Below are 27,014 nucleotides of genomic sequence, written 5' to 3'. Positions count from 1 at the left end.
AGAACTACCTTGTCTGAATGAAAAATCAGATAAGGAGAATCACAATGTAAGGCCGATAACTCAGAGACTCTTCGAGCCGAGGAAATAGCCATTAAAAACAGAACTTTCCAAGATAACAGCTTGATATCGATGGAATGAAGGGGTTCAAACGGAACACCTTGCAGAACGTTAAGAACTAAGTTTAAGCTCCACGGCGGAGCAACAGTCTTAAACACAGGCTTAATCCTAGTCAAAGCCTGACAAAAAGCCTGAACGTCTGGAACTTCTGCCAGACGTTTGTGTAAAAGGATAGACAGAGCTGAAATCTGTCCCTTTAACGAACTAGCAGATAAACCCTTTTCTAAACCTTCTTGTAGAAAAGACAATATCCTAGGAATCCTAACTTTACTCCATGAGTAACTCTTGGATTCGCACCAATATAAGTATTTACGCCATATTTTATGGTAAATTTTCCTGGTAACAGGTTTCCTAGCCTGTATTAAGGTATCAATCACTGACTCCGAGAATCCACGCTTTGATAGAATCAAGCGTTCAATCTCCATGCAGTCAGCCTCAGAGAAATTAGATTTGGATGTTTGAAAGGACCCTGAATCAGAAGGTCCTGTCTCAGAGGCAGAGACCATGGTGGACAGGACGACATGTCCACTAGATCTGCATACCAGGTCCTGCGTGGCCACGCAGGCGCTATTAGAATCACTGATGCTCTCTCCTGTTTGATCCTGGCAATCAATCGAGGAAGCATCGGGAAAGGTGGAAACACATAAGCCATGTTGAAGACCCAAGGTGCTGTCAGAGCATCTATCAGTACCGCTCCCGGGTCCCTGGACCTGGATCCGTAACAAGGAAGCTTGGCGTTCTGGCGAGACGCCATGAGATCCAGATCTGGTTTGCCCCAAAGATGAAGCAGTTGGGCAAACACCTCTGGATGAAGTTCCCACTCCCCCGGATGAAAGGTCTGGCGACTTAGAAAATCCGCCTCCCAGTTCTCCACGCCTGGGATGTGGATCGCTGACAGGTGGCAAGAGTGAGACTCTGCCCAGCGAATTATCTTTGAGACTTCCATCATCGCTAGGGAACTCCTTGTTCCTCCTTGATGGTTGATGTAAGCCACAGTCGTGATGTTGTCCGACTGAAACCTGATGAACCTCAGAGTTGCTAACTGAGGCCAAGCCAGAAGAGCATTGAAAATTGCTCTTAATTCCAGAATGTTTATTGGAAGGAGTCTCTCCTCCTGAGTCCATGATCCCTGAGCCTTCAGGGAATTCCAGACTGCGCCCCAACCTAGAAGGCTGGCGTCCGTTGTTACAATCGTCCAATCTGGCCTGCGGAAGGGCATCCCCTTGGACAGATGTGGCCGAGAAAGCCACCATAGAAGAGAATCTCTGGTCTCTTGATCCAGATTTAGCAGAGGGGACAGATCTGAGTAATCCCCATTCCACTGACTTAGCATGCACAATTGCAGCGGTCTGAGATGCAGGCGCGCAAATGGTACTATGTCCATTGCCGCTACCATTAAGCCGATTACCTCCATGCACTGAGCCACTGACGGGTGTTGAATGGAATGAAGGACACGGCAAGCATTTAGAAGTTTTGATAACCTGTCCTCCGTCAGGTAAATTTTCATTTCTACAGAATCTATAAGAGTCCCTAGAAAGGGAACTCTTGTGAGTGGCAATTGAGAACTCTTTTCTACGTTCACCTTCCACCCATGCGACCTTAGAAATGCCAGAACTAACTCTGTATGAGACTTGGCAGTTTGGAAACTTGACGCTTGTATCAGAATGTCGTCTAGGTACGGAGCTACCGCTATGCCTCGCGGTCTTAGTACCGCCAGAAGAGAGCCCAGAACCTTTGTAAAGATTCTTGGAGCCGTAGCTAACCCGAAGGGAAGAGCTACAAACTGGTAATGCCCGTTTAGGAAGGCAAATCTTAGATACCGGTAATGATCCTTGTGAATCGGTATGTGAAGGTAGGCATCTTTTAAATCCACTGTGGTCATGTACTGACCCTCTTGGATCATGGGTAAGATGGTTCGAATAGTCTCCATTTTGAACGATGGAACTCTTAGGAATTTGTTTAGGATCTTTAAGTCCAAGATTGGTCTGAAGGTTCCCTCTTTTTTGGGAACCACAAACAGATTTGAATAGAATCCTTGCCCGTGTTCCGACCGCGGAACTGGGTGGATCACTCCCATTAGTAAGAGGTCTTGTACACAGCGTAGAAACGCCTCTTTCTTTATCTGGTTTGCTGATAACCTTGAAAGATGAAATCTCCCTTGTGGAGGAGAAGCTTTGAAGTCCAGAAGATATCCCTGAGATATGATCTCCAACGCCCAGGGATCCTGGACATCTCTTGCCCAAGCCTGGGCGAAGAGAGAAAGTCTGCCCCCCACTAGATCCGTTTCCGGATCGGGGGCCCTCACTTCATGCTGTCTTAGGGGCAGCAGCAGGTTTTCTGGCCTGCTTGCCCTTGTTCCAGGACTGGTTAGGTTTCCAGCCCTGTCTGTAGCGAGCAACAGTTCCTTCCTGTCTTGGAGCGGAGGAAGTTGATGCTGCTCCTGCCTTGAAGTTACGAAAGGCACGAAAATTAGACTGTTTAGCCTTTGGTTTGGCCCTGTCTTGAGGCAGGGCATGGCCCTTACCTCCAGTAATGTCAGCGATAATTTCTTTCAAGCCGGGCCCGAATAATGTCTGCCCTTTGAAAGGAATATTAAGCAATTTAGATTTAGAAGTCACATCAGCTGACCAGGATTTAAGCCACAGCGCTCTACGCGCTTGAATGGCGAATCCGGAGTTCTTAGCCGTAAGTTTGGTTAAGTGTACTACGGTATCAGAAATAAATTAATTAGCTAGCTTAAGGGCTTTAAGCTTGTTCATAATCTCATCCAATGGAGCTGTGCTAAGGGTCTCTTCCAGAGACTCAAACCAGAATGCCGCCGCAGCAGTGACAGGCGCGATGCATGCAAGGGGTTGTAATATAAAACCTTGCTGAACAAACATTTTCTTAAGGTAACCCTCTAACTTTTTATCCATTGGATCTGAAAAAGCACAGCTATCCTCCACCGGGATAGTGGTGCGCTTAGCCAGAGTAGAAACTGCTCCTTCCACCTTAGGGACCGTCTGCCATAGGTCCCGTGTGGTGGCGTCTATTGGAAACATTTTTCTAAATATAGGAGGGGGTGAAAAGGGCACACCGGGTCTATCCCACTCCTTGTTAACAATTTCTGTAAGCCTTTTAGGTATAGGAAAAACGTCAGTACACGCCGGTACCGCAAAATATTTATCCAGCCTACATACTTTCTCTGGAATTGCAACCGTGTTACAATCATTCAGAGCCGCTAATACCTCCCCTAGTAATACACGGAGGTTCTCAAGCTTAAATTTAAAATTTGAAATGTCTGAATCCAGTTTACTTGGATCAGATCCGTCACCCACAGAATGAAGCTCTCCGTCCTCATGTTCTGCAAATTGTGACGCAGTATCAGACATGGCTCTATTATTATCAGCGCACTCTGTTCTTACCCCAGAGTGATCGCGTTTACCTCTTAATTCTGGCAATTTAGATAGTACTTCAGTCATAACATTAGCCATGTCTTGCAAAGTGATTTGTATGGGCCGCCCTGATGTACTTGGCTCCACAATATCACGCACCTCCTGAGCGGGAGGCGAAGGTACTGACACGTGAGGAGAGTTAGTCGGCATAACTTCCCCCTCGTTGTCTGGTGATATTTTTTTAACATATAAAGTTTGACTTTTATTCAAAGTAACATCTATACATTGAGTGCACAAATTTCTATTGGGCTCCACATTGGCCTTTAAACATAATGAACAAACAGATTCATTTGTGTCAGACATGTTTAAACAGACTAGCAATAACACTAGCAAGCTTGGAAAAAAACTTTTAAATACATTTACAAGCTATATAAAAAACGCTACTGCGCTTTTAAGAAAACATAAAAATGTGACACAGTTGAATTAACAAAGAACCAAATATGTTAAAGCAACCAAATTTTAACAGAAAATGTATAAAGTTAGCAGAGGATTGCACCCACCAGCAAAAGGATGATTAACCCCTTAATACCCAAAACGGATAACAGTTGAAATAATAAACGTTTTTATCACAGTCAAACACACTGTCACAGGTCTGCTGTGACTGATTACCTCCCTCAAAACTAGTTTTGGAGACCCCTGGGCTCTGTAGAGACGTCCTGGATCATGGAGGAAGAAATAGGAAGACTGTGACTAAATTTTTACTGCGCAATAAAGCGCTAAAATAGGCCCCTCCCACTCATATTACAACAGTGGGGAAGCTCAGTAAACTGTTTTTATTCAGAAAAAAACGACAGCCATGTGGTAAAAATCATGCCCATAAAGTTTTATCACCAAGTGATAAAAACGATTAACATGCCAGTAAACGTTTTAAAAATTGAAAATTATGAAGTGTTATTAATAAGCCTGCTGCTAGTCGCTTTCACTGCAGTGCAGGCTCAAATATTATTTTAATATTGACAGTATTTTCTTAGTGAAATTCCATTCCCCAGAAATACCTCAGAGTATACATACATACATATCAGCCTGATACCAGTCGCTACTACTGCATTTAAGGCTGCACTTACATTACATCGGTATTAGCAGTATTTTCTCAGTCAATTCCATTCCTTAGAAAATAATTTACTGCACATACCTCCTTGCAGGTGGGCCCTGCATGCTATCCCCTGTTCTGAAGTTACCTCACTCCTCAGAATGGCCGAGAACAGCAAGTGGATCTTAGTTACGACCGCTAAGATCATAGACAAACTCAGGTAGATTCTTCTTCTAATGCTGCCTGAGAACAAACAACACACTCCGGTGCCGTTTAAAATAACAAACTTTTGATTGAAGAAATAAAAACTAAGTTTAACACATCACAGTCCTCTCACACGTCCTATCTTTAGTTAGGTGCAAGAGAATGACTGGATATGACGTAGAGGGGAGGAGCTATATAGCAGCTCTGCTTGGGTGATCCTCTTGCACTTCCTGTTAGGGAGGAGATATAATCCCATAAGTAATGGATGACCCGTGGACTGACTACACTTAACAGGAGAAAAATTGACCTCAACAGAAGGAGAGACCGCTTATGGATCTCATTACATTTACCTCAGATTTTGAATTTTTATAGTGCAATAACTGGTAATTTTAAGGAAGACACAAATTAATTTGGCACAAACACCTGCCATCCAATTAAAAGTTGGTAGTAACATGAATCTTGCTAAAAGGAAACATAGCTGCAGCTCAGGAGATCCCTCAAATAATATGAATGCAGGGGGGGGTGAGGAATCTGCTAATATATTAGTCAAAGAAGGTAGGTTTCATGGTGGAATGTCTCAAGAGATATATTAAGGTCACTTTACATTTACAATGCATGAGATAGGGCACACATTTTACATCAGGGGTTAGGATATTCGAGACTTGGAAATTAATACACTGTCCTTTAAAGAAAATTGTAAGTGAAACAGGGTACAATGGATCGCATATTGACGGTGTGACAAAATGTAAAAGGCTATAGCATTGTATGAGTGCTAGTAAGGAGGTATTTTTTACTAGAGTAAATTAGTGCATTAAAATATAAAATGAGCTTTACTAGTAATATGAATAATAAAAATTTTGCGGTATATAGTTAAAATTTAGCTAGGTTACAGGGTGTAAATCTAACAAAGCATTTCAATGTTGGTAATCTGGACCACCTATTCTATTAGTTAAAGCAATGAATAATAAATCCAATACTGTACTGATCTGCCCTATAGATAAAATTAACCTTCACATGTAACATAAGGAACAAACATGTATAAAATTTTCTTCTTTTTTTTTTTCTGTTCACTTAGAGAATGTTATGTAAAGAAAGACCATGCAAATCAGAACAGTAGCATTGATGCAGGACCAGCCTGCGCTAGAAGCGTGGCCAATGTATTGAAGAAAAAAAAAAAAGTTATACATCACAACATCAAAATGTGAGATTCACAAAACATATAATTCGTTGAAATGAAAAATAAAATAAAAAGTTAAACTCAAAAGCGATCGTTATGGTTAGTGTGCAACTACAGTATTAATTAAAGCAGAACTAATTGTATTTACTATAGGTCTTAAAGTTTCAAGTTCACATAAGAAGATCTAGTTCTCAGACAGAGAATCCTTATGAGCGATATTTAGTTTAGGCTTAAAGTCCCTATATTCGTGCTGTGTATGGGGAGCTGGGTGTCACATCTGAGTTAGTAGATGACCAAATATTTAACCTTCTCTTAATGTGAGAGTAAGCAGGTTGTTCTGTGGCACGTCCTAAAAAAAAGGCCATCATCGACCCACTACAGCGGTAGGCAAGCCACGTAGGAGGAAGTGTTGAATTACCGGCATCTGGGCTGCCTCCTGGGCCACCAGGGTCTCAGCTAGAGAACAGTGAAACAACGTAGAGATGCAAATGCAACCTAAGAAATGCTGGCGGGGTTGTTACGCATCCCTGAGGAGCACATGCGGCCTCAGTATAGCTAGAGGGGTATGTGCTATGCATTGTTGGATTTCTATAGCCACAATCTTGTTTTTGAGTTGGGAGCAGTTGCGAGTTACCTTCTGTATTCTCCCTGCCATGCGGCACATCTAATCGGAGCACTTCAAATGAGATGACAAAGGCTTGGGGTAGATTTGTAGGGCTCTTTAGACCAGTTTCTGCTCTTTTCACCGACACTCTCTTATGTTGCACTGCCATTTCTACAGCCTTGGGTTCCAGGTCCCCCGCGGATGCTCTAAAGGTAGGATGTGGACACTGGAGCCCCGAAGCGCCACCGCTCCTGCCTTCCATTGTGTTAGGCTCAGTTTGAATGGGTTGTTGGAACGAGTAAGTGCTGCTGTTATTAGATATTGTGTAAAGCTTTTCTTCCAAGACAGCATGGTGGTTGGCGAGCAAGCTGCGTAGCTCCTCTAGAAAGTTTGAAGGGATCTCCATGATGGGTGTTTGGTAGTAAGCGTTAGGTAGGGAGGTGGTAAGCAGTATTGTTCCAGGTATATGCAGTGTCTTGCTGAGAGGAGTACTTGCAGTGTCTTGCGGGATATCGCTGCTTTCTAATGACAGAGGCAAGCGATTGCCCTGCCGGGGGTGAGATGGTAGGCCGCAACCTCTAGATCATTCCGGTGTGCTGAATATTGCATCAAATCCAAAAATAGTGGTAATGTACGAAAGAGCTTGCTTTGCTCCAAAAGATATGTGCGATGAAGTGTTTTTCAGCGCTGCGGAATCTGTTGGCGCTCTACAAATACCTGATAATAATAATAATAATAGAAAGAGGATGTCATGCAGATTTGTGCTGAGGGTTGAAGGAGCTGAAAGTCATGCAACCTATCATGACCGCCACCTGGAAGTTCCCCCGCATTGTAGTTTTTTAATAAAAATAAACTGCACTAGGCCGTTTTGGGGATTTAAAGTTGGAGTGGGATATTAGGTAAAAAATGGCTGTGAAAAGTGCCTTTACATTGTGGTCTATAAGAACTGTGTGTTCTCATAGACCACAATGTAAATATACTGTATATGTATATGCTACTATACATATATATGCACATAACACATATATATATATATATATATATATATATATATATGTGTATATACATATATATTAAAAAATGCTGCCCATTGCTGTGCTACTTACCCCCTTCGTTGCGTGAGGTTCTGATGCCGTTTTTGTAATAATAATGCTTGTAATACCAGTGCACATTATTGTGTGCTGGTATTACAAAGTGGAGTGCTAATATCACTTAAACGCAAGCAATATTTAGCGCTCCACTTGTAATCTAGCCAACAATCTGCAATGAAGATAGGTGTCACCAAGGGTGAGCAGTCATATTTGAGATATTTGTTTTTAAACATGTAGTAGCGATTCTATGTTTATTAATAAAGTTACAGTATGTTTAAGCTGTTTTAAACTATTTTACATAAGTAGATTAGGTTGGGCTAGATATAGCTTAGTACTATTTTTATGTCACTAGTATACCTTTTACCCTACATGATAAAGAAATATTAAAATATGTATGAATTTACTATTCAGTAGGGTTGTAGGAAAAGATCACAATTATTTATGCCCAAATCATTTTCTGAGCTTGGAAAATACCTTGGAATCGGATTATCCTGATGTAGGATGACAGATGGACTCACGTCTTTTTGTCCCGGAATTGGGGCTTGCTCAGCTCCATAAGTGGCAGAAAAGGTTTTATAGTTCACATCTCCTGGGTTTGGATGAGGTCTGCTCTCCCAGGATGGTCTCACATATTCATACAGACCCTGAAGAGACCAGATAAACAATATTACAAAGCACCTGATGTTATATGCAAAATGTTAAGCTCAACTACATAACATATATGCGTTTATTTTCATATTATTAGCAGAACGTAAGTTTTTAATCTATTGTTTGTCTGCCCTATGTTGGAAGACAATATTGCTGCAGCAGATATTAAAAACACATGGGGTAGATTTACTATCCCTGCAGGCAGACAAGTTCACAAGTAGTGAGCCTATCCACCTTCAATCGCCACTTGTGATGTTGCATTGCACATCAAAATTTAACATTGCACATTAATTACTTCTTAGATAAAAACACTCACCTCTTTACCTCCGTCACGACCAAACCCGCTCTCTTTATAGCCACCAAATCCTGCCGCTGCATCAAATATGTTGTGTCCATTTACCCACACTGTGCCTGCTTTAATGCTGAAAGAATATATATATATAAAAAATAATAATCAGCCGGTATAATTAAATTATTTTTATACATCAAACTAATAATCGCAAACAGATGACTCAATTAGCTTTTATTCAGATGCTTATTGATTCTAATTAGCAAAATGTTTCAGCTACCCAGTACAGGTAGTTTTATCTCACAGCAGAAGGAAAACCGTTTTATTGCACATTTGAGAAATTCTCAGTGCCCTAATTTTGTCAGAATGAATAAGGACATACAGTATAGAGCTGAATGGGAATAGCTGCCTACTTTTTCTGTTGGATGAAAGAACCTCTTGGGCTTTTTTATTGGGACCCTTTCACTTGAGACTTGATTTGGCGCCCATATCTATACAATTTATATTGTGTAGTACAGTAAAGAGCCGCTCCCTTTTTAGGTATTTTAGGTCTAAAAAGTGAGGACAATTTTCAAGGCTAACCCTGCTACATACATTTTCCTAACTGTCTTTAACTGGTAACTTCAAAACAATTTACTTTTATTAAAATTACATGCTCTATCTGAATAATGAAATTTGTTTTACTGTCCCTTCAAGTGTCATAACAGTATCACTAATTTAATCCTTGAACAAGATGTGCTGTTAAAGCCCTGGAAGACCCTTGCAAAAGGTGATGCACACGGTAAGTTACTGTTGTTAAGGGCTTACAAAAAGTTTAATAGTAAATGTTACATATTAATTTGCAATGCTGAAGTCTCTTAATACTCACCTCAGTGCTACCTCCAGGGCCAATGATACATTTTCTGTCCAGACACTTGCAGCTAATCCAAAAGGAGTATTGTTAGCCAGAGCAATTGCTTCTTTAGCTGTTCGGAAAGCCATGGCAACCAAAACAGGTCCAAAGATCTAAGGACAATAATATGTTGGTTTTTTTTTGCCTTTGATATACATTCTTGTTTTAACTTTTTATGGATTTTAAATTCTGGGAAATTATTTAAAATATAAAGATGCCTGAGATATCTACTGTGAGTTTTAATAATGAGGGCTGCTGTTTTTTTTAGGTCAGGAAACACTGTTCATGCTACCAAGTATACAAATGTCCATTCTCTTCTTTTCAAAATTTTTGCCCTTCTGTACATATATCCATTTTTTATTTAAAGGGACATTGTACTTTAAAATGTTATCCCCTTTAATGTTCTCCCAATCCTCCATTTTACTTGCTGGAGTGTATTTAATTATTTGCAAACAGCTCCTTTACCTTTATTTGCCATTTGATATAGCTAAATACCTACTTTGATGATTAACCAACATTTTGTCTGTAGAAGAACTTTGTAAAGAAAAAAACAATATCACTGAAAAATCTCCCTGTGCTGGGGGATAATGAGGGAGATATTTTGTAATAATTGAAATAGCTGCCTGTGCTTATTCAACTCCCCGGCTATAATTAGCATTTAAAATACCTAATATAAATAAAATTAGTAGGTCTGCTTTACTTACAAGCTCAGCCCATTGTTATGGGCATATCCTGTAGATGACTTTATTTGGCAAAACCATCTATTTCAAATACACAAATAAACATGAAGGAACTAATTCCCATACATTTTAATAGGTATAACAAGTTATTTGCAATACATAAAGGGGAAACAAATGTTATAGTACAGTGTTGATAACTTGATAAAGATTATACTAATTGCATTTACTAAGTAACTAGAAAAATGAAATGAGTAAGCATGTTTTTCTCTTTTGTAAGAAAATAAGAATGTTTGGAAGGTAGTGCAGTGAAACATCATAGCTTAGGACAGAAGGGAAATACGTTTCCCCATAATGCTGAAAACCTTGGCAAGCACATCACAAATCCACAATACACAGTTTCAATGTATAGTTTTTTTTTGGGAAGACAGATACATTAAAGGGACATGAAAAACATAATTTATGTAAGAACTTACCTGATAAATTCATTTCTTTCATATTAGCAAGAGTCCATGAGCTAGTGACGTATGGGATATACATTCCTACCAGGAGGGGCAAAGTTTCCCAAACCTCAAAATGCCTATAAATACACCCCTCACCACACCCACAATTCAGTTTAACGAATAGCCAAGAAGTGGGGTGATAAAAAAGTGCGAAAGCATATAAAATAAGGAATTGGAATAATTGTGCTTTATACAAAATCATAACCACCACAAAAAAAGGGCGGGCCTCATGGACTCTTGCTAATATGAAAGAAATGAATTTATCAGGTAAGTTCTTACATAAATTATGTTTTCTTTCATGTAATTAGCAAGAGTCCATGAGCTAGTGACGTATTGGATAATGACTACCCAAGAAGTGGATCTTTCCACACAAGAGTCACTAGAGAGGGAGGGATAAAATAAAGACAGCCAATTCCTGCTGAAAATAATCCACACCCAAAATAAAGTTTAACGAAAAACATAAGCAGAAGATTCAAACTGAAACCGCTGCCTGAAGTACTTTTCTACCAAAAACTGCTTCAGAAGAAGAAAATACATCAAAATGGTAGAATTTAGTAAAAGTATGCAAAGAGGACCAAGTCGCTGCTTTGCAGATCTGGTCAACCGAAGCTTCATTCCTAAACGCCCAGGAAGTAGAAACTGACCTAGTAGAATGAGCTGTAATTCTCTGAGGCGGAGTTTTACCCGACTCAACATAGGCAAGATGAATTAAAGATTTCAACCAAGATGCCAAAGAAATGGCAGAAGCTTTCTGGCCTTTTCTAGAACCGGAAAAGATAACAAATAGACTAGAAGTCTTACGAAAAGATTTTGTAGCTTCAACATAATATTTCAAAGCTCTAACAACATCCAAAGAATGCAACGATTTCTCCTTAGAATTCTTAGGATTAGGACATAATGAAGGAACCACAATTTCTCTACTAATGTTGTTGGAATTCACAACTTTAGGTAAAAATTCAAAAGAAGTTCGCAACACCGCCTTATCCTGATGAAAAATCAGAAAAGGAGACTCACAAGAAAGAGCAGATAATTCAGAAACTCTTCTGGCAGAAGAGATGGCCAAAAGGAACAAAACTTTCCAAGAAAGTAATTTAATGTCCAATGAATGCATAGGTTCAAACGGAGGAGCTTGAAGAGCTCCCAGAACCAAATTCAAACTCCAAGGAGGAGAAATTGACTTAATGACAGGTTTTATACGAACCAAAGCTTGTACAAAACAATGAATATCAGGAAGAATAGCAATCTTTCTGTGAAAAAGAACAGAAAGAGCAGAGATTTGTCCTTTCAAAGAACTTGCGGACAAACCTTTATCTAAACCATCCTGAAGGAACTGTAAAATTCTCGGTATTCTAAAAGAATGCCAGGAAAAATGATGAGAAAGACACCAAGAAATATAAGTCTTCCAGACTCTATAATATATTTCTCGAGATACAGATTTACGAGCCTGTAACATAGTATTAATCACAGAGTCAGAGAAACCTCTTTGACCAAGAATCAAGCGTTCAATCTCCATACCTTTAAATTTAAGGATTTCAGATCCTGATGGAAAAAAGGACCTTGTGACAGAAGGTCTGGTCTTAACGGAAGAGTCCACGGTTGGCAAGAGGCCATCCGGACAAGATCCGCATACCAAAACCTGTGAGGCCATGCCGGAGCTACCAGCAGAACAAACGAGCATTCCTTCAGAATCTTGGAGATTACTCTTGGAAGAAGAACTAGAGGCGGAAAGATATAGGCAGGATGATACTTCCAAGGAAGTGATAATGCATCCACTGCCTCCGCCTGAGGATCCCGGGATCTGGACAGATACCTGGGAAGTTTTTTGTTTAGATGGGACGCCATCAGATCTATTTCTGGAAGTTCCCACATTTGAACAATCTGAAGAAATACCTCTGGGTGAAGAGACCATTCGCCCGGATGCAACGTTTGGCGACTGAGATAATCCGCTTCCCAATTGTCTACACCTGGGATATGAACCGCAGAGATTAGACAGGAGCTGGATTCCGCCCAAACCAAAATTCGAGATACTTCTTTCATAGCCAGAGGACTGTGAGTCCCTCCTTGATGATTGATGTATGCCACAGTTGTGACATTGTCTGTCTGAAAACAAATGAACGATTCTCTCTTCAGAAGAGGCCAAAACTGAAGAGCTCTGAAAATTGCACGGAGTTCCAAAATATTGATCGGTAATCTCACCTCCTGAGATTCCCAAACTCCTTGTGCCGTCAGAGATCCCCACACAGCTCCCCAACCTGTGAGACTTGCATCTGTTGAAATTACAGTCCAGGTCGGAAGCACAAAAGAAGCCCCCTGAATTAAACGATGGTGATCTGTCCACCATGTTAGAGAGTGTCGAACAATCGGTTTTAAAGATATTAATTGAGATATCTTCGTGTAATCCTTGCACCATTGCTTCAGCATACAGAGCTGAAGAGGTCGCATGTGAAAACGAGCAAAGGGGATCGCGTCCGATGCAGCAGTCATAAGACCAAGAATTTCCATGCATAAGGCTACCGAAGGGAATGATTGTGACTGAAGGTTTCGACAAGCTGTAATCAACTTTAGACGTCTCTTGTCTGTTAAAGACAGAGTCATGGACACTGAATCCATCTGGAAACCCAGAAAGGTTACCCTTGTCTGAGGAATCAAAGAACTTTTTGGTAAATTGATCCTCCAACCATGATCTTGAAGAAACAACACAAGTCGATTCGTATGAGATTCTGCTAAATGTAAAGACTGAGCAAGTACCAAGATATCGTCCAAATAAGGAAATACCACAATACCCTGTTCTCTGATTACAGACAGCAGGGCACCGAGAACCTTTGTAAAAATTCTTGGAGCTGTAGCTAGGCCAAACGGCAGAGCCACAAACTGGTAATGCTTGTCCAGAAACGAGAATCTCAGAAACTGATAATGATCTGGATGAATCGGAATATGCAGATATGCATCCTGTAAATCTATTGTGGACATATAATTCCCTTGCTGAACAAAAGGTAAGATAGTCCTTACAGTTACCATCTTGAACGTTGGTATCCTTACATAACGATTCAATATTTTTAGATCCAGAACTGGTCTGAAAGAATTCTCCTTCTTTGGTACAATGAAGAGATTTGAATAAAACCCCATCCCCTGTTCCGGAACTGGAACTGGCATAATTACTCCAGTCAACTCTAGATCTGAAACACATTTCAGAAATGCTTGAGCTTTTACTGGATTTACTGGGACACGGGAAAGAAAAAATCTCTTTGCAGGAGGTCTCAACTTGAAACCAATTCTGTACCCTTCTGAAACAATGCTCTGAATCCAAAGATTGTGAACAGAATTGATCCAAATTTCCTTGAAAAAACGTAACCTGCCCCCTACCAGCTGAGCTGGAATGAGGGCCGCACCTTCATGTGGACTTAGAAGCAGGCTTTGCCTTTCTAGCTGGCTTGGATTTATTCCAAACTGGAGATGGTCTCCAAACTGAAACTGCTCCTGAGGATGAAGGATCAGGCTTTTGTTCTTTGTTGAAACGAAAGGAACGAAAACGATTATTAGCCCTGTTTTTACCTTTAGATTTTTTATCCTGTGGTAAAAAAGTTCCTTTCCCACCAGTAACAGTTGAAATAATGGAATCCAACTGAGAACCAAATAATTTGTTACCCTGGAAAGAAATGGAAAGTAAAGTTGATTTAGAAGCCATATCAGCATTCCAAGTTTTAAGCCATAAAGCTCTTCTAGCTAAAATAGCTAGAGACATAAACCTGACATCAACTCTGATAATATCAAAAATGGCATCACAGATAAAATTATTAGCATGTTGAAGAAGAATAATAATATCATGAGAATCACGATGTGTTACTTGTTGCGCTAAAGTTTCCAACCAAAAAGTTGAAGCTGCAGCAACATCAGCCAAAGATATAGCAGGTCTAAGAAGATTACCTGAACACAGATAAGCTTTTCTTAGAAAGGACTCAATTTTCCTATCTAGAGGATCCTTAAACGAAGTACCATCTGACGTAGGAATAGTAGTACGTTTAGCAAGGGTAGAAATAGCCCCATCAACTTTAGGGATCTTGTCCCAAAATTCTAGTCTGTCAGACGGCACAGGATATAATTGCTTAAAACGTTTAGAAGGAGTAAATGAATTACCCAAATTATCCCATTCTTTGGAAATTACTGCAGAAATAGCATCAGGGACAGGAAAAACTTCTGGAATAACTACAGGAGATTTAAAAACCTTATTTAAACGTTTAGATTTAGTATCAAGAGGACCAGAATCCTCTATTTCTAAAGCAATTAGGACTTCTTTAAGTAAAGAACGAATAAATTCCATTTTAAATAAATATGAAGATTTATCAGCATCAACCTCTGAGACAGAATCCTCTGAACCAGAGGAATCATCAGAATCAGAATGATGATGTTCAGTTAAAAATTCATCTGTAGGGAGAGAAGTTTTAAAAGATTTTTTATGTTTTCTAGAAGGAGAAATAACAGACATAGCCTTCTTTATGGATTCAGAAACAAAATCTCTTATATTATCAGGAACATTCTGCACCTTAGATGTTGAAGGAACTGCAACAGGCAATGGTACTTTACTAAAGGAAATATTATCTGCTTTAACAAGTTTGTCATGACAATCAATACAAACAACAGCTGGAGAAATAGCTACCAAAAGTTTACAGCAGATACACTTAGCTTTGGTAGATTCAGCACTTGACAGCGATTTTCCTGTAGTATCTTCTGACTCAGATGCAACGTGAGACATCTTGCAATATGTAAGAGAAAAAACAACATATATATAAAGCAAAATTGATCAAATTCCTTAAATGACAGTTTCAGGAATGGGAAAAAATGCCAAAGAACAAGCTTCTAGCAACCAGAAGCAATAAAAAATGAGACTTAAATAATGTGGAGACAAAAGTGACGCCCATATTTTTTCGCGCCAAATAAGACGCCCACATTATTTGGCGCCTAAATGCTTTTTGGCGCCAAAAATGACGCCACATCCGGAACGCCGACATTTTTGGCGCAAAATAACGTCAAAAAATGACGCAACTTCCGGCGACACGTATGACGCCGGAAACGGAAATAGAATTTTTGCGCCAAAAAAGTCCGCGCCAAGAATGACGCAATAAAATGAAGCATTTTCAGCCCCCGCGAGCCTAACAGCCCACAGGGAAAAAGTCAAATTTTAAGGTAAGAAAAATGTTAAAATGCATTATCCCAAATATGAAACTGACTGTCTGAAAATAAGAAAAGTTGAACATTCTGAGTCAAGGCAAATAAATGTTTGAATACATATATTTAGAACTTTATAAACAAAGTGCCCAACCATAGCTAGGAGTGTCACAGAAAATAAGACTTACTTACCCCAGGACACTCATCTACATATAGTAGATAGCCAAACCAGTACTGAAACGAGAATCAGCAGAGGTAATGGTATATATAAGAGTATATCGTCGATCTGAAAAGGGAGGTAAGAGATGAATCTCTACGACCGATAACAGAGAACCTATGAAATAGACCCCTTAGAAGGAGATCACTGCATTCAAATAGGCAATACTCCTCACATCCCTCTGACATTCACTGCACGCTGAGAGGAAAACCGGGCTCCAACTTGCTGCGGAGCGCATATCAACGTAGAATCTAGCACAAACTTACTTCACCACCTCCATCGGAGGCAAAGTTTGAAAAACTGAATTGTGGGTGTGGTGAGGGGTGTATTTATAGGCATTTTGAGGTTTGGGAAACTTTGCCCCTCCTGGTAGGAATGTATATCCCATACGTCACTAGCTCATGGACTCTTGCTAATTACATGAAAGAAATTTTTCTTTCATGATTTAGGTAGAACACACAATTTTAAAGAACTTCCCAGTTTACTTCTATTATCAAATTTGCTTCATTCTGTTGGTATCATTTGATGAAGCAGCAGTGCACTACTGGTTTCTAACTGAACACATGGGTGAGTCAATGAAAATTGGTTTATATATATGCAACCACCAATCAGCAGCTATAACCTAGGATCTTTGCAGCTCCTGAGCTTACCTTTCTAAACCTTTCAGCAAAGGATAAGAAGAGAAGGAAGAAAATTAAATAATTAAGTAAATTGGAAAGATGTGTAAAATTGTATGTTCTATCTAAATCATGAACATCTTTTTATGACCTACAGACTAACAGGAGACGCACTTATTTGCTCAGTAATTGTGGTTATCCCACCTGTTGCTATATGGTCTATCAGTAAATCTTGAGGGCTTGGGAAGAATGTTTTCTTTATCCATTAAGAAATTACTGGGTATATTTTGCAACCAGAGAAAGTAAAATGTTTACCAAGGACATCATTGTTTTGGAATGTAACAGGACAGGATCTTCGTAAATAATTATTTTTAAAGAAATACTAACCTCTTCTCTGACACAGCGAGATGTAGTGTCCACACCAGTGATGAGAGTAGGCGGGTAGAACAAACCCTTCGTAGGAAGTACACAAGGAGCCTGGAAAACCTGTTCAATTAGACAAATCATTAGCAACACAAATTAAGGAAATGCATTTCATATACTAAGTGGAGTGTGATGAGGTTGTCTATTAGAATACTAACATTTAAATGTCCTTTTGATAAATCTGCTAATTTCTCAACAAAAATATTGCTGGTTCTTTTGAGAAAAAAAAAAACTAAAAAACAAATGAAAAGTAAAATATGAAGATACATTTTTATAATTGAATATACAAAACAGCAGAAGGCATTATTGTTATTACTTTTTTTTTTGTTAAAAAGCTATTTACGTTTAACTACTTCACCACTGAGCTCTGTTAAGATTGGTGTTAATCGTTGCATTCAAACACCAGTTTCATTGATATATCCAAACATTTTGTCTGTTTTAAAAACAGAATTTATGCTTACCTGATAAATGACTTTCTCTTGCGGTGTATCCAGTCCACGGATTCATCCTTTACTTGTGGGATATTCTCATTCCCTACAGGAAGTGGCAAAGAGAGCACACAGCAGAGCTCTCCATATAGCTCCCCCTCTAGCTCCACCCCCCAGTCATTCGTCCAAAGGTTAGGAAGAAAAGGAGAAACCATAGGGTGCAGTGGTGACTGTAGTTTAAACAAAAATTTTTTACATGACTTAAATGCCAGGGCGGGCCGTGGACTGGATACACCGCAAGAGAAAGTAATTTATCAGGTAAGCATAAATTCTGTTTTCTCTTGCAAGGTGTATCCAGTCCACGGATTCATCCTTAACTTGTGGGATACCAATACCAAAGCTTTAGGACACGGATGAAGGGAAGGAACAAGACAGGTACCTTAAACGGAAGGCACCACTGCTTGCAAAACCTTTCTCCCAAAAATAGCCTCCGAAGAAGCAAAAGTATCGAATTTGTAAAATTTGGAAAAAGTATGCAGTGAAGACCAAGTCGCTGCCTTACAAATCTGTTCAACAGAAGCCTCATTTTTGAAGGCCCATGTGGAAGCCACTGCTCTAGTAGAATGAGCAGTAATTGTTTCAGGAGGCTGCTGGCCAGCAGTCTCATAGGCCAAACGGATGATGCTTTTCAGCCAAAAGGAAAGAGAGGTAGCAGTCGCTTTCTGACCTCTCCTCTTACCAGAATAGATAACAAACAAGGAGGATGTTTGTCTGAAATCTTTAGTTGCTTGTAAATAGAACTTTAAAGCACGAACTACATCAAGATTGTGTAACAGACGTTCCTTCTTCGACGAAGGATTAGGACACAGAGAAGGAACAACTATTTCCTAGTAAATATTCTTGTTAGAAACAACTTTAGGAAGAAAACCAGGCTTGGTACGCAAAACTACCTTGTCTGCGTGGAACACCAGGTAAGGTGAATCACACTGTAAGGCAGATAATTATGAAACTCTTCGAGCAGAAGAGATAGCTACCAAAAACAAAACTTTCCAAGATAACAACTTAATATCTATGGAATGTAAAGGTTCAAACGGAACCCCTTGAAGAACTGAAAGGACTAGATTTAGACTCCATGGCGGAGCCACAGGTTTATAGACTGGCTTGATTCTGACTAAAGCCTGAGCAAACGCTTGAACGTCTGGTACCTCTGCCAGACACTTGTGTAAAAGGATAGACAGAGCAGATATCTGTCCCTTTAAGGAACTAGCTGACAATCCTTTCTCCAATCCTTCTTGGAGGAAAGACAATATCCTGGGAATCCTAATCTTACTCCATGAGTAACCCTTGGATTCACACCAACCCAGATATTTCCGCCATATCTTATGGTAGATTTTCCTGGTGACAGGCTTTCTAGCCTGAATCAGAGTATCTATAACCGACTCAGAGAAACCACGCTTTGATAGAATTAAGCGTTCAATCTCCAAGCAGTCAGATGTAGAGAAACTAGATTTGGATGCTTGAACGGACCCTGTATTAGAAGATCCTGCCTCATTGGCAGTGTCCATGGTGGGACAGATGACATGTCCACTAGGTCTGCATACCAAGTCCTGCGTGGCCACGAAGGCGCTATCAGAATCACCAAAGCCTTCTCCTGCTTGATTCTGGCGACCAGACGAGGGAGAAGGGGAAACGGTGGAAAAACATAAGCCAGATTGAAGGACCAAGGCGCTGCTAGAGCATCTATCAATACCGCCTTGGGGTCCCAGGACCTGGACCCGTAGAGAGGAAGTTTGGTGTTTTGACGGGACGCCATCAGATCCAACTCTGGAGTGCCCCATAGCTGAGTCAGCTGGGCAAACACCTCCGGGTGGAGTTCCCACTCCCCCGGGTGAAAAGTCTGACGACTTAGGAAATCCGCCTCCCAGTTGTCTACTCCTGGGATGTGAATAGCTGAGAGCTGGCAGGAGTGATCCTCCGCCCACCTTATTATTTTGGTTACTTCCGTCATCGCTAGGGAACTCTTTGTTCCCCCCTGATGATTGACGTAAGCTACAGTAGTGATGTTGTCCGACTGAAATCTGATGAATTTGGCCGCAGCTAGTTGAGGCCATGCCTGAAGAGCGTTGAATATCGCCCTCAGTTCCAGAATATTTATCGGGAGAAGCTTTTCTTCCCAAGACCATAAGCCCTGAGCTTTCAGGGAGTCCCAGACCGCACCCCAGCCTAACAGACTGGCGTCGGTCGTTACAATGATCCACTCTGGTCTGCGGAAACATATTCCCTGAGACAGGTGATCCTGAGACAACCACCAGAGAAGAGAATCTCTGGTCCAACTGAATTTGAGGAGACAAATCTGCATAATCCCCATTCCACTGTTTGAGCATGCATAGTTGCAGTGGTCTGAGGTGTATCCGAGCAAAAGGAATTATGTCCATTGCCGCTACCATTAATCCGATTGTCTCCATGCACTGAGCCACAGATGGCCGGGTAATGGAGTGAAGAACTCGGTAAGTAGTTAAGAGTTTTAATTTTCTGACCTTCGTCAGAAATATTTTCATTTCTACCGAGTCTATTAGAGTCCCTAGGAAGGAAACCCTTGTGAAAGGGGAAAGAGAACTCTTTTTGATGTTCACCTTCCACCCATGAGACCTCAGAAAGGCCAATACAATCTCTGTGTGAGACTTGGCTCTTTGGAAAGACGGCGCCTGAATTAAGATGTCGTCTAGGTAAGGCACCACTGCTATGCCCCGCGGTCTTAGAACCGCCAGGAGGGACCCTAGCACTTTTGTGAAAATTCTGGCAGTGGCTAAGCCGAAAGGAAGAGCCACAAACTGGTAATGCTTGTCCAGAAAAGCGAACCTGAGAAACTGGTGATGATCTTTGTGGATAGGAATGTGTAGGTATGCATCCTTTAGATCCACGGTAGTAATATATTGACCTTCCTGGATCATTGGTAAGATTGTCCGAATGGTCTCCATTTTGAATGATGGGACTCTGAGGAATCTGTTTAGAATTTTTAGATCCAGGATGGGTCTGAAAGTTCCCTCTTTTTTGGGAACCACAAACAGGTTTGAGTAAAAACCCAACCCTTGTTCCGCAATTGGAACTGGGTGGATCACTCCCATTGTATGTAGATCTTCTACACAGCGTAAAAACGCCTCTTTCTTTGTCTGATCTGTAGACAGACGAGAAATGTGGAACCTTCCCCTTGGAGGAGAGTCCTTGAATTCTAGAAGATATCACTGGGATACAATCTCTAATGCCCAAGGATCGTGTACATCTCTTGCCCAGGCCTGAGCGAAGAGAGAGAGTCTGCCCCCTACTAGATCCGGTCCCGGATCGGGGGCTACCCCTTCATGCTGTCTTGGTGTCAGCTGCAGGCTTTTTGGCCTGTTTACCCTTATTCCAGCCCTGGTAAGGTTTCCAGGTTACCTTGGGCTGTGAAGCGTTGCCCTCTTGCTTTGCAGCCGGAGAGGATGAGGCGGGGCCGTTCCTGAAATTACGAAAGGAACGAAAATTAGCTTTGTTCATTGTCTTAAAGGACTTGTCCTGAGGGAGAGCATAGCCTTTTCCCCCGGTGATTTCTGAAATAATCTCTTTCAATTCAGGCCCGAAGAGGGTCTTTCCTTTGAAAGGGATGTTCAAAAGCTTGGATTTAGACGACACATCGGCCAACCAGGACTTTAGCCATAGCGCCCTGCGCACCAAAATGGCGAAACCTGAATTTTTTGCCGCTAACTTAGCTATTTGGATAGTGGCATCAGTGATAAAAGAATTAGCTTTAGAGCCTTAATTCTATCCATAATTTCCTCATATGAGGTCTCCGTCTGGAGCGAGTCTTCCAGCGCCTCAAACCAGAAAGCGGCTGCAGTAGTTACGGGAATAATGCAGGCAATAGGCTGGAGAAGAAAACCTTGTTGAACAAAAATTTTCTTAAGTAAACCCTCTAACTTCTTATCCATAGGGTCTTTAAAAACACAACTGTCTTCAATTGGTATGGTTGTGCGTTTAGCAAGTGAAGAAACAGCCCCCTCCACCTTAGGGACCGTCTGCCACGAGTCCCGCACAGGGTCAGATATGGGGAACATTTTCTTAAAAACAGGAGGGGGAACAAAGGGAACACCTGGTCTATCCCACTCCCTAGTAACGATATCCGCAATCCTCTTAGGGACCGTAAACGCATCCATGTAAACAGGGACCTCTAGGTACTTGTCCATTTTACACAATTTCTCTGGGATCACCAAAGGGTCGCAGTCATCCAGAGTAGCTAATACCTCCCTAAGCAAAATGCGGAGGTGTTCTAGTTTAAATTTAAAAGCCAATGTATCTGAATCTGTCTGAGAAGGAACCCTTCCTGTATCAGAGACTTCTCCCTCAGAAATCAAATCCCTTACTCCCACTTCAGAGCGTTGTGAGGGTATATCGGATACGGCTACCAAAGCGTCAGAATGCTCATAATCTGTTCTTAAAACGGAGCTATCACGCTTTGCAGGTAACACGGGCAGTTTAGATAAGAAGGCTGTAAGAGAATTATCCATGACTGCCGCTAAGTCTTGTAATGTAAAAGGGTAAGACGCACTAGAGGTACTAGGCGTCGCTTGCGCGGGCGTAACTGGTTGTGACACTTGGGGAGAGGCAGCCTTGCTGTGGCCCTACCTGCCCTTAGGGATCAGATTTGGGGGAATATAGCTTCCTTAAGGCCCTCAAACAGCCGCAGGACCCTCCATGTGAAGCAGCATGAACTTCTCTGCAATTCTAACTGCGCATCTGAGGCGCTAAATTAGGCCCCTCCCACTCTACTCCGGAGCTGTGAGGCCTAAGAAATCACTCCTAAGTGAATAAAAAAATAGCCATGTGGGTAATAACCCCAGAAAGAACCCAAAAGGACTTTCAAAGTGTCTTGCAAACGATATTTTCCTTAGCTAAACAATCGATTGCCCTGAATAAGTGTCAACCAGCATAATTAGCCCTGTTATGTAAGCATTCAATTCCTTACTAAGTCTGTGAACATAGCTTACCCTCCCCTCATGGGGATATTGTCAGTCTCTTCTAGCATTATCTCAGTCTTGTCTAGAAATAAATGACATACCTTATTGCAGATCACCCTGCAAACTGTTCCCCCCAACTGAAGTTTTCTGGAACTCCTCAGTCCTGTGTGGGAACAGCAGTGGATTTTAGTTACAACATGCTAAAATCATTTTCCTCTCAGCAGAAATCTTCATCACTTTTCTGCTAGAGAGTAAATAGTACAAACCGGTACTATTTAAAATAACAAACTTTTGTTTGAAGATAATAAAAACTACAATTCTAACACCACATTCACTTTACCATCCTGAGAGAGACCCTAGTGCTTAGAGCCGGCAAAGAGAATGACTGGGGGGTGGAGATAGAGGGGGAGCTATATGGACAGCTCTGCTGTGTGCTCTCTTTGCCACTTCCTGTAGGGAAGGAGAATATCCCACAAGGATGAATCCGTGGACTGGATACACCTTGCAAGAGAAATATACTTTTTGTTTAAGCTACTATGAGATGTTCAGAAAGAAGGACATCAAAATGTTAATTATAGTTATACATATGGTATCAGGCCTCTTTTCCAGAACACATATTCTGCAATATTCATGGTTTTTAAATGACTCATTTTTAAAATAGCTTTTCCCTGCAAAACCTTGCTAGTTTGATACCTTGATGCAGCTTATAAACATAACTTTATAACACTTAAAAAAACATTAGTACAAGTATTTTTGGAAACTTTACTGACTTAAAAACAAGCCTGAATTCAAATAACATTTGTCTTGCTTTTGTATTTATTTTAAATTAAACTTTGGAGGTTAACACAAAATTGTTAATCGTTTTTATTGTCCATGGGAATATTTAAAGAAATCTTTTAAACTGGAATGCTATTTTTTAAATGTAGTTCTCATTCAATATTATCAAGATGCATACTATACATAAATACTATAAAAAATAGATGAAAAAAGGCATTATAAAACACCAACACATTTTACTATATAGGTCTCATATAAAATCTTACTCATATCCAGATTCATAATAGTTATCTTAGTAGGTCACCAAGTAATAGTTTGTAAAAAATAAAGGCAGACAATATATGAATTAGTCCCCTCAATAGGAATTATATAAATAATAAATGTAGTGATGGCGGTTTGCTCAGTGAATCAGATTATGAGGCTACTTGACAGTAGACCACACATTTCTACCTAGTCCTCGAACACTGACAGGAACATGTATTTTAGGGAAGGAAACATTAGTAGCCTCAACATCAAGATAAAAAACACAGAAGCATACAAATATCTTATTTTTTGTAAATGTCTGCAGCTAGAGGATTTTCTGAAAGTTTCAAACACATAATTACACTTGCATATAGAATTTCTGTCCTCTCTGAAGTAGAAGCTTATCTTATTGTTTAGCCCACCATTATTTAAATTAATTCCTTATAGAAAGAATTAAAAATGATGGTATATATTTAGTGCATTCAGAAAGCTTTTGGTCCTTTGCGGATCTGGATTCCTTCTTGTGAAAGTGCAACACACTAAAATCTGTGGAAATCCACATTGTAGTGTATTGCACTTTCAAAAGAAAGAATCCGGGCTCCGAAAAGAGCTAAAAGCCACGAGCAGACATCTTCTTGTATTCAGATGCTAACAAAGAATCTGAATGTCCATGCATAGCATTCAGACCCTTTGCTATGACACTTGAAATTTAGCTCAGGTGCATCTCATTTCTCTGGATCACCTTTGAGATGTGTCTACTCTTTGATTGGAGTCCACCTGTGGCAAATTCGATTGACTGGATATGATTTGGAAAGACACACACTTGTCTATATAAGGTCTCACGGCTAAAAATGCACATCAGAGCAAAAATCAAGTCATGAGGTCAAAGGAACTGCCTGCAGAGCTCAGAGATAGAATTTTGTGGAGGCCCAGATCTGGGGAAGGCTACAATAAAATTAGGCAGCCTTAAATGTTTTCAAGAGCACAGTAGCCTCAATAATTCTTAAATGGAAGAAGTTTGGAACAACCAGGACTTGTTAAGAGAGCTGACCAAGAACCTGATGGTCACTCTGGTTGAGCTCGAGAGATCATGTTTGGAGATGTGCTAGGTCGCTGTGAGGTCAAAGGGCTTTCAGGAGGAGTAGTGTGGGACTTAGCTGTCATGCTAGTACATGGAGCAGTTCACTTTGTGCATATTATTTATGGTCATCCTCTAATATAGGAAACTGCTGGGTACAGTGAGTGATGTTTATCTTACAAAATACATTTAAAAAAAAAAAGTTTCTAAAAAGTGTGTGTGCATATATGTGTGTGTGATAGTGTAGGTATATATATATATATATATATATATATATATATATATATATATATATATATATATATATATACTGTATATAAAAGAATGAATGTCCAAAGGGTGCACTCGCCATAATGCAAATAAAGCAATTTATTGAGTTAACGTTTTCGGGGAATAACCCCCGTCCTCAGACTCTTGTAACAAAAAAACTTGTTGCAAAGCTTGTTGCATCATACCGAAAAGACTTGAGGCTGCAAAATCAGCCAAAGGTGCTTCAACTAATGTAATGTTTCAGTTTTTTCTTTTTAATCAATTTAAGTTTTCTAAAATTTGTTTTTTTGCATATATAAAAACATTTGTAAAGTGCCCTCATATATAATTTTCTTTTTATAGCTTTATGGGATGTAGATATTTATTTGCTCATGGTTTCGCTAAAACTGGCATATTTAACATGAAAGAGAAATTATTATAATTCATATTTATTACCATTTTATTATCCAGTATATTAATTTAACCTGAATAATATATGGGAGATTTGCAAACCATTTACACAGTATGATTATATGAAATGTTTCAATCCTTTTAATATATAACTGATAGATATCAACTACAAATTAAATAACTGCACTATCTTATAATTCTTAGCCTTCTTATCCCTGATTTGTCTTAATTACCCCTTTATAGAACGTCAGAATCTGTTTTCAAGTACAAGTACTAATAATCATCCTATATTATAAAAGGCCAAGTGTGTTTGTCTAAAGCCGTCATGCGCAGTAGAGACTGTGCACGAGGACAAACACACCTGGCCTTCTAACTGTCTTCCCCCGGCGTTGCATGTGGTGGAGTGGGCGTGGCCGGCGGGTGTGGGCGTGGCCCAGGCATGGCGTGGGCGTGACCGGGCATGGCCAACCGTGACATGGACGGGGCCATGCGGGGCCAAGCATGACGCGGACGGGGCTGGGCGGGGCCAGGTGCCGGGTGTGTGGCTGTGCACAGTGAGTGAATCATAAGAAGACAGAAAGCTCTAAAAAGAAGGGGATAGTGAGAGCAGAAGAGGGGGATAAAGAGAGGGGGGAGAGTGAGCAAAAGAGATTGGGGAGAGTGAGCAAAGGAGAGGGGGGAGAGAGCACAAAAGAGAGGGGGGAGAGAGCACAAAAGAGGGGGGAGAGAGCACAAAAGAGAGGGGGGAGAGAGCACAAAAGAGAGGGGGGGAGAGAGCACAAAAGAGAGGGGGGAGAGAGCACAAAAGAGAGGGGGGAGAGAGCACAAAAGAGAGGGGGGAGAGAGCACAAAAGAGAGGGGGAGAGAGCACAAAAGAGAGGGGAAGAGTGCACAAAAGAGAGGGGGGAGAGAGCACAAAAGAGAGGGGAAGAGAGCACAAAAGAGAGGGGGAGAGTGCACAAAAGAGAGGGTGGAGAGAGCACAAAAGAGAGGGTGGAGAGAGCACAAAAGAGAGGGTGGAGAGAGCACAAAAGAGAGCGAGAGAGCACAAAAGAGAGCGAGAGAGCGCAAAAGAGAGGGGGGAGAGAGCGCAAAAGAGAGGGGGGGAGAGAGCGCAAAAGAGAGGGGGGAGAGAGCGCAAAAGAGAGGGGGGAGAGAGCGCAAAAGAGAGGGGGGAGAGAGCGCAAAAGAGAGGGGGGAGAGAGCGCAAAAGAGAGGGGGGAGAGAGCGCAAAAGAGAGGGGGGAGAGAGCGCAAAAGAGAGGGGGGAGAGAGCGCAAAAGAGAGGGGGGAGAGAGTGCAAAAGGGAGAGGGGAGAGAGAGCAAAAGAGAGAGGGGAGAGAGAGCAAAAGAGAGGGGGGAGAGAGAGAGCAAAATAGGGAGAGAGACAGCAAAAGAGAGGAGAGAGAGAGCAAAACAGAGGGGAGAAAGAGAGAGCAAGAGAGGGGAGAAAGAGAGAGCAAGAGAGGGGAGAAAGAGAGAGTGCAAAAGAGGGGGAGAGAGAGAGTGCAAAAGAGAGCGGGGAGAGCGAGCAAAAGAGAGGGAGAGAGACAGCAAAAGAGGGAGAAAGACAACAAAAGAGGGAGAGAGACAGCAAAAGAGAGGGGGGGGAGAGAGCAAAAGAGAGGGGGAGAGAGAGAGCAAAAGAGAGGGGGAAAAAAGAGGGGAGAAAGAGAGAGCAAAAGAGAGGGGGGGGAGAGAGAGCAAAAGAGAGGGGGGAGAGAACACAAAAGAGAGGGGGGAGAGAACACAAAA

At 41.0% G+C, this 27,014-nt stretch overlaps 1 protein-coding gene across 1 annotated transcript in view; it reads right to left on the bottom strand.

The window, feature by feature from the left end:
* Positions 1-27,014, bottom strand: part of ALDH16A1 (aldehyde dehydrogenase 16 family member A1) — a 193,393-nt gene that overhangs the window by 127,149 nt on the left and 39,230 nt on the right. The window contains exons 9-12 of the mRNA XM_053690767.1: positions 17,051-17,149; positions 9,463-9,599; positions 8,622-8,727; positions 8,132-8,301 (exon numbers count right to left, since the gene is read on the bottom strand). Coding sequence (XP_053546742.1) covers positions 8,132-8,301; positions 8,622-8,727; positions 9,463-9,599; positions 17,051-17,149 — 512 coding nt within the window. The remainder of the gene's footprint in view (positions 1-8,131; positions 8,302-8,621; positions 8,728-9,462; positions 9,600-17,050; positions 17,150-27,014) is intronic.

The sequence above is a fragment of the Bombina bombina genome, chromosome 8 (genome assembly GCF_027579735.1).
Source record: "Bombina bombina isolate aBomBom1 chromosome 8, aBomBom1.pri, whole genome shotgun sequence".
In the NCBI taxonomy this organism is placed as follows: Eukaryota; Metazoa; Chordata; class Amphibia; order Anura; family Bombinatoridae; genus Bombina; species Bombina bombina.
Note: the sequence above shows the minus strand (reverse complement) of the source record. Positions and strands in the feature narration are given on the sequence as shown.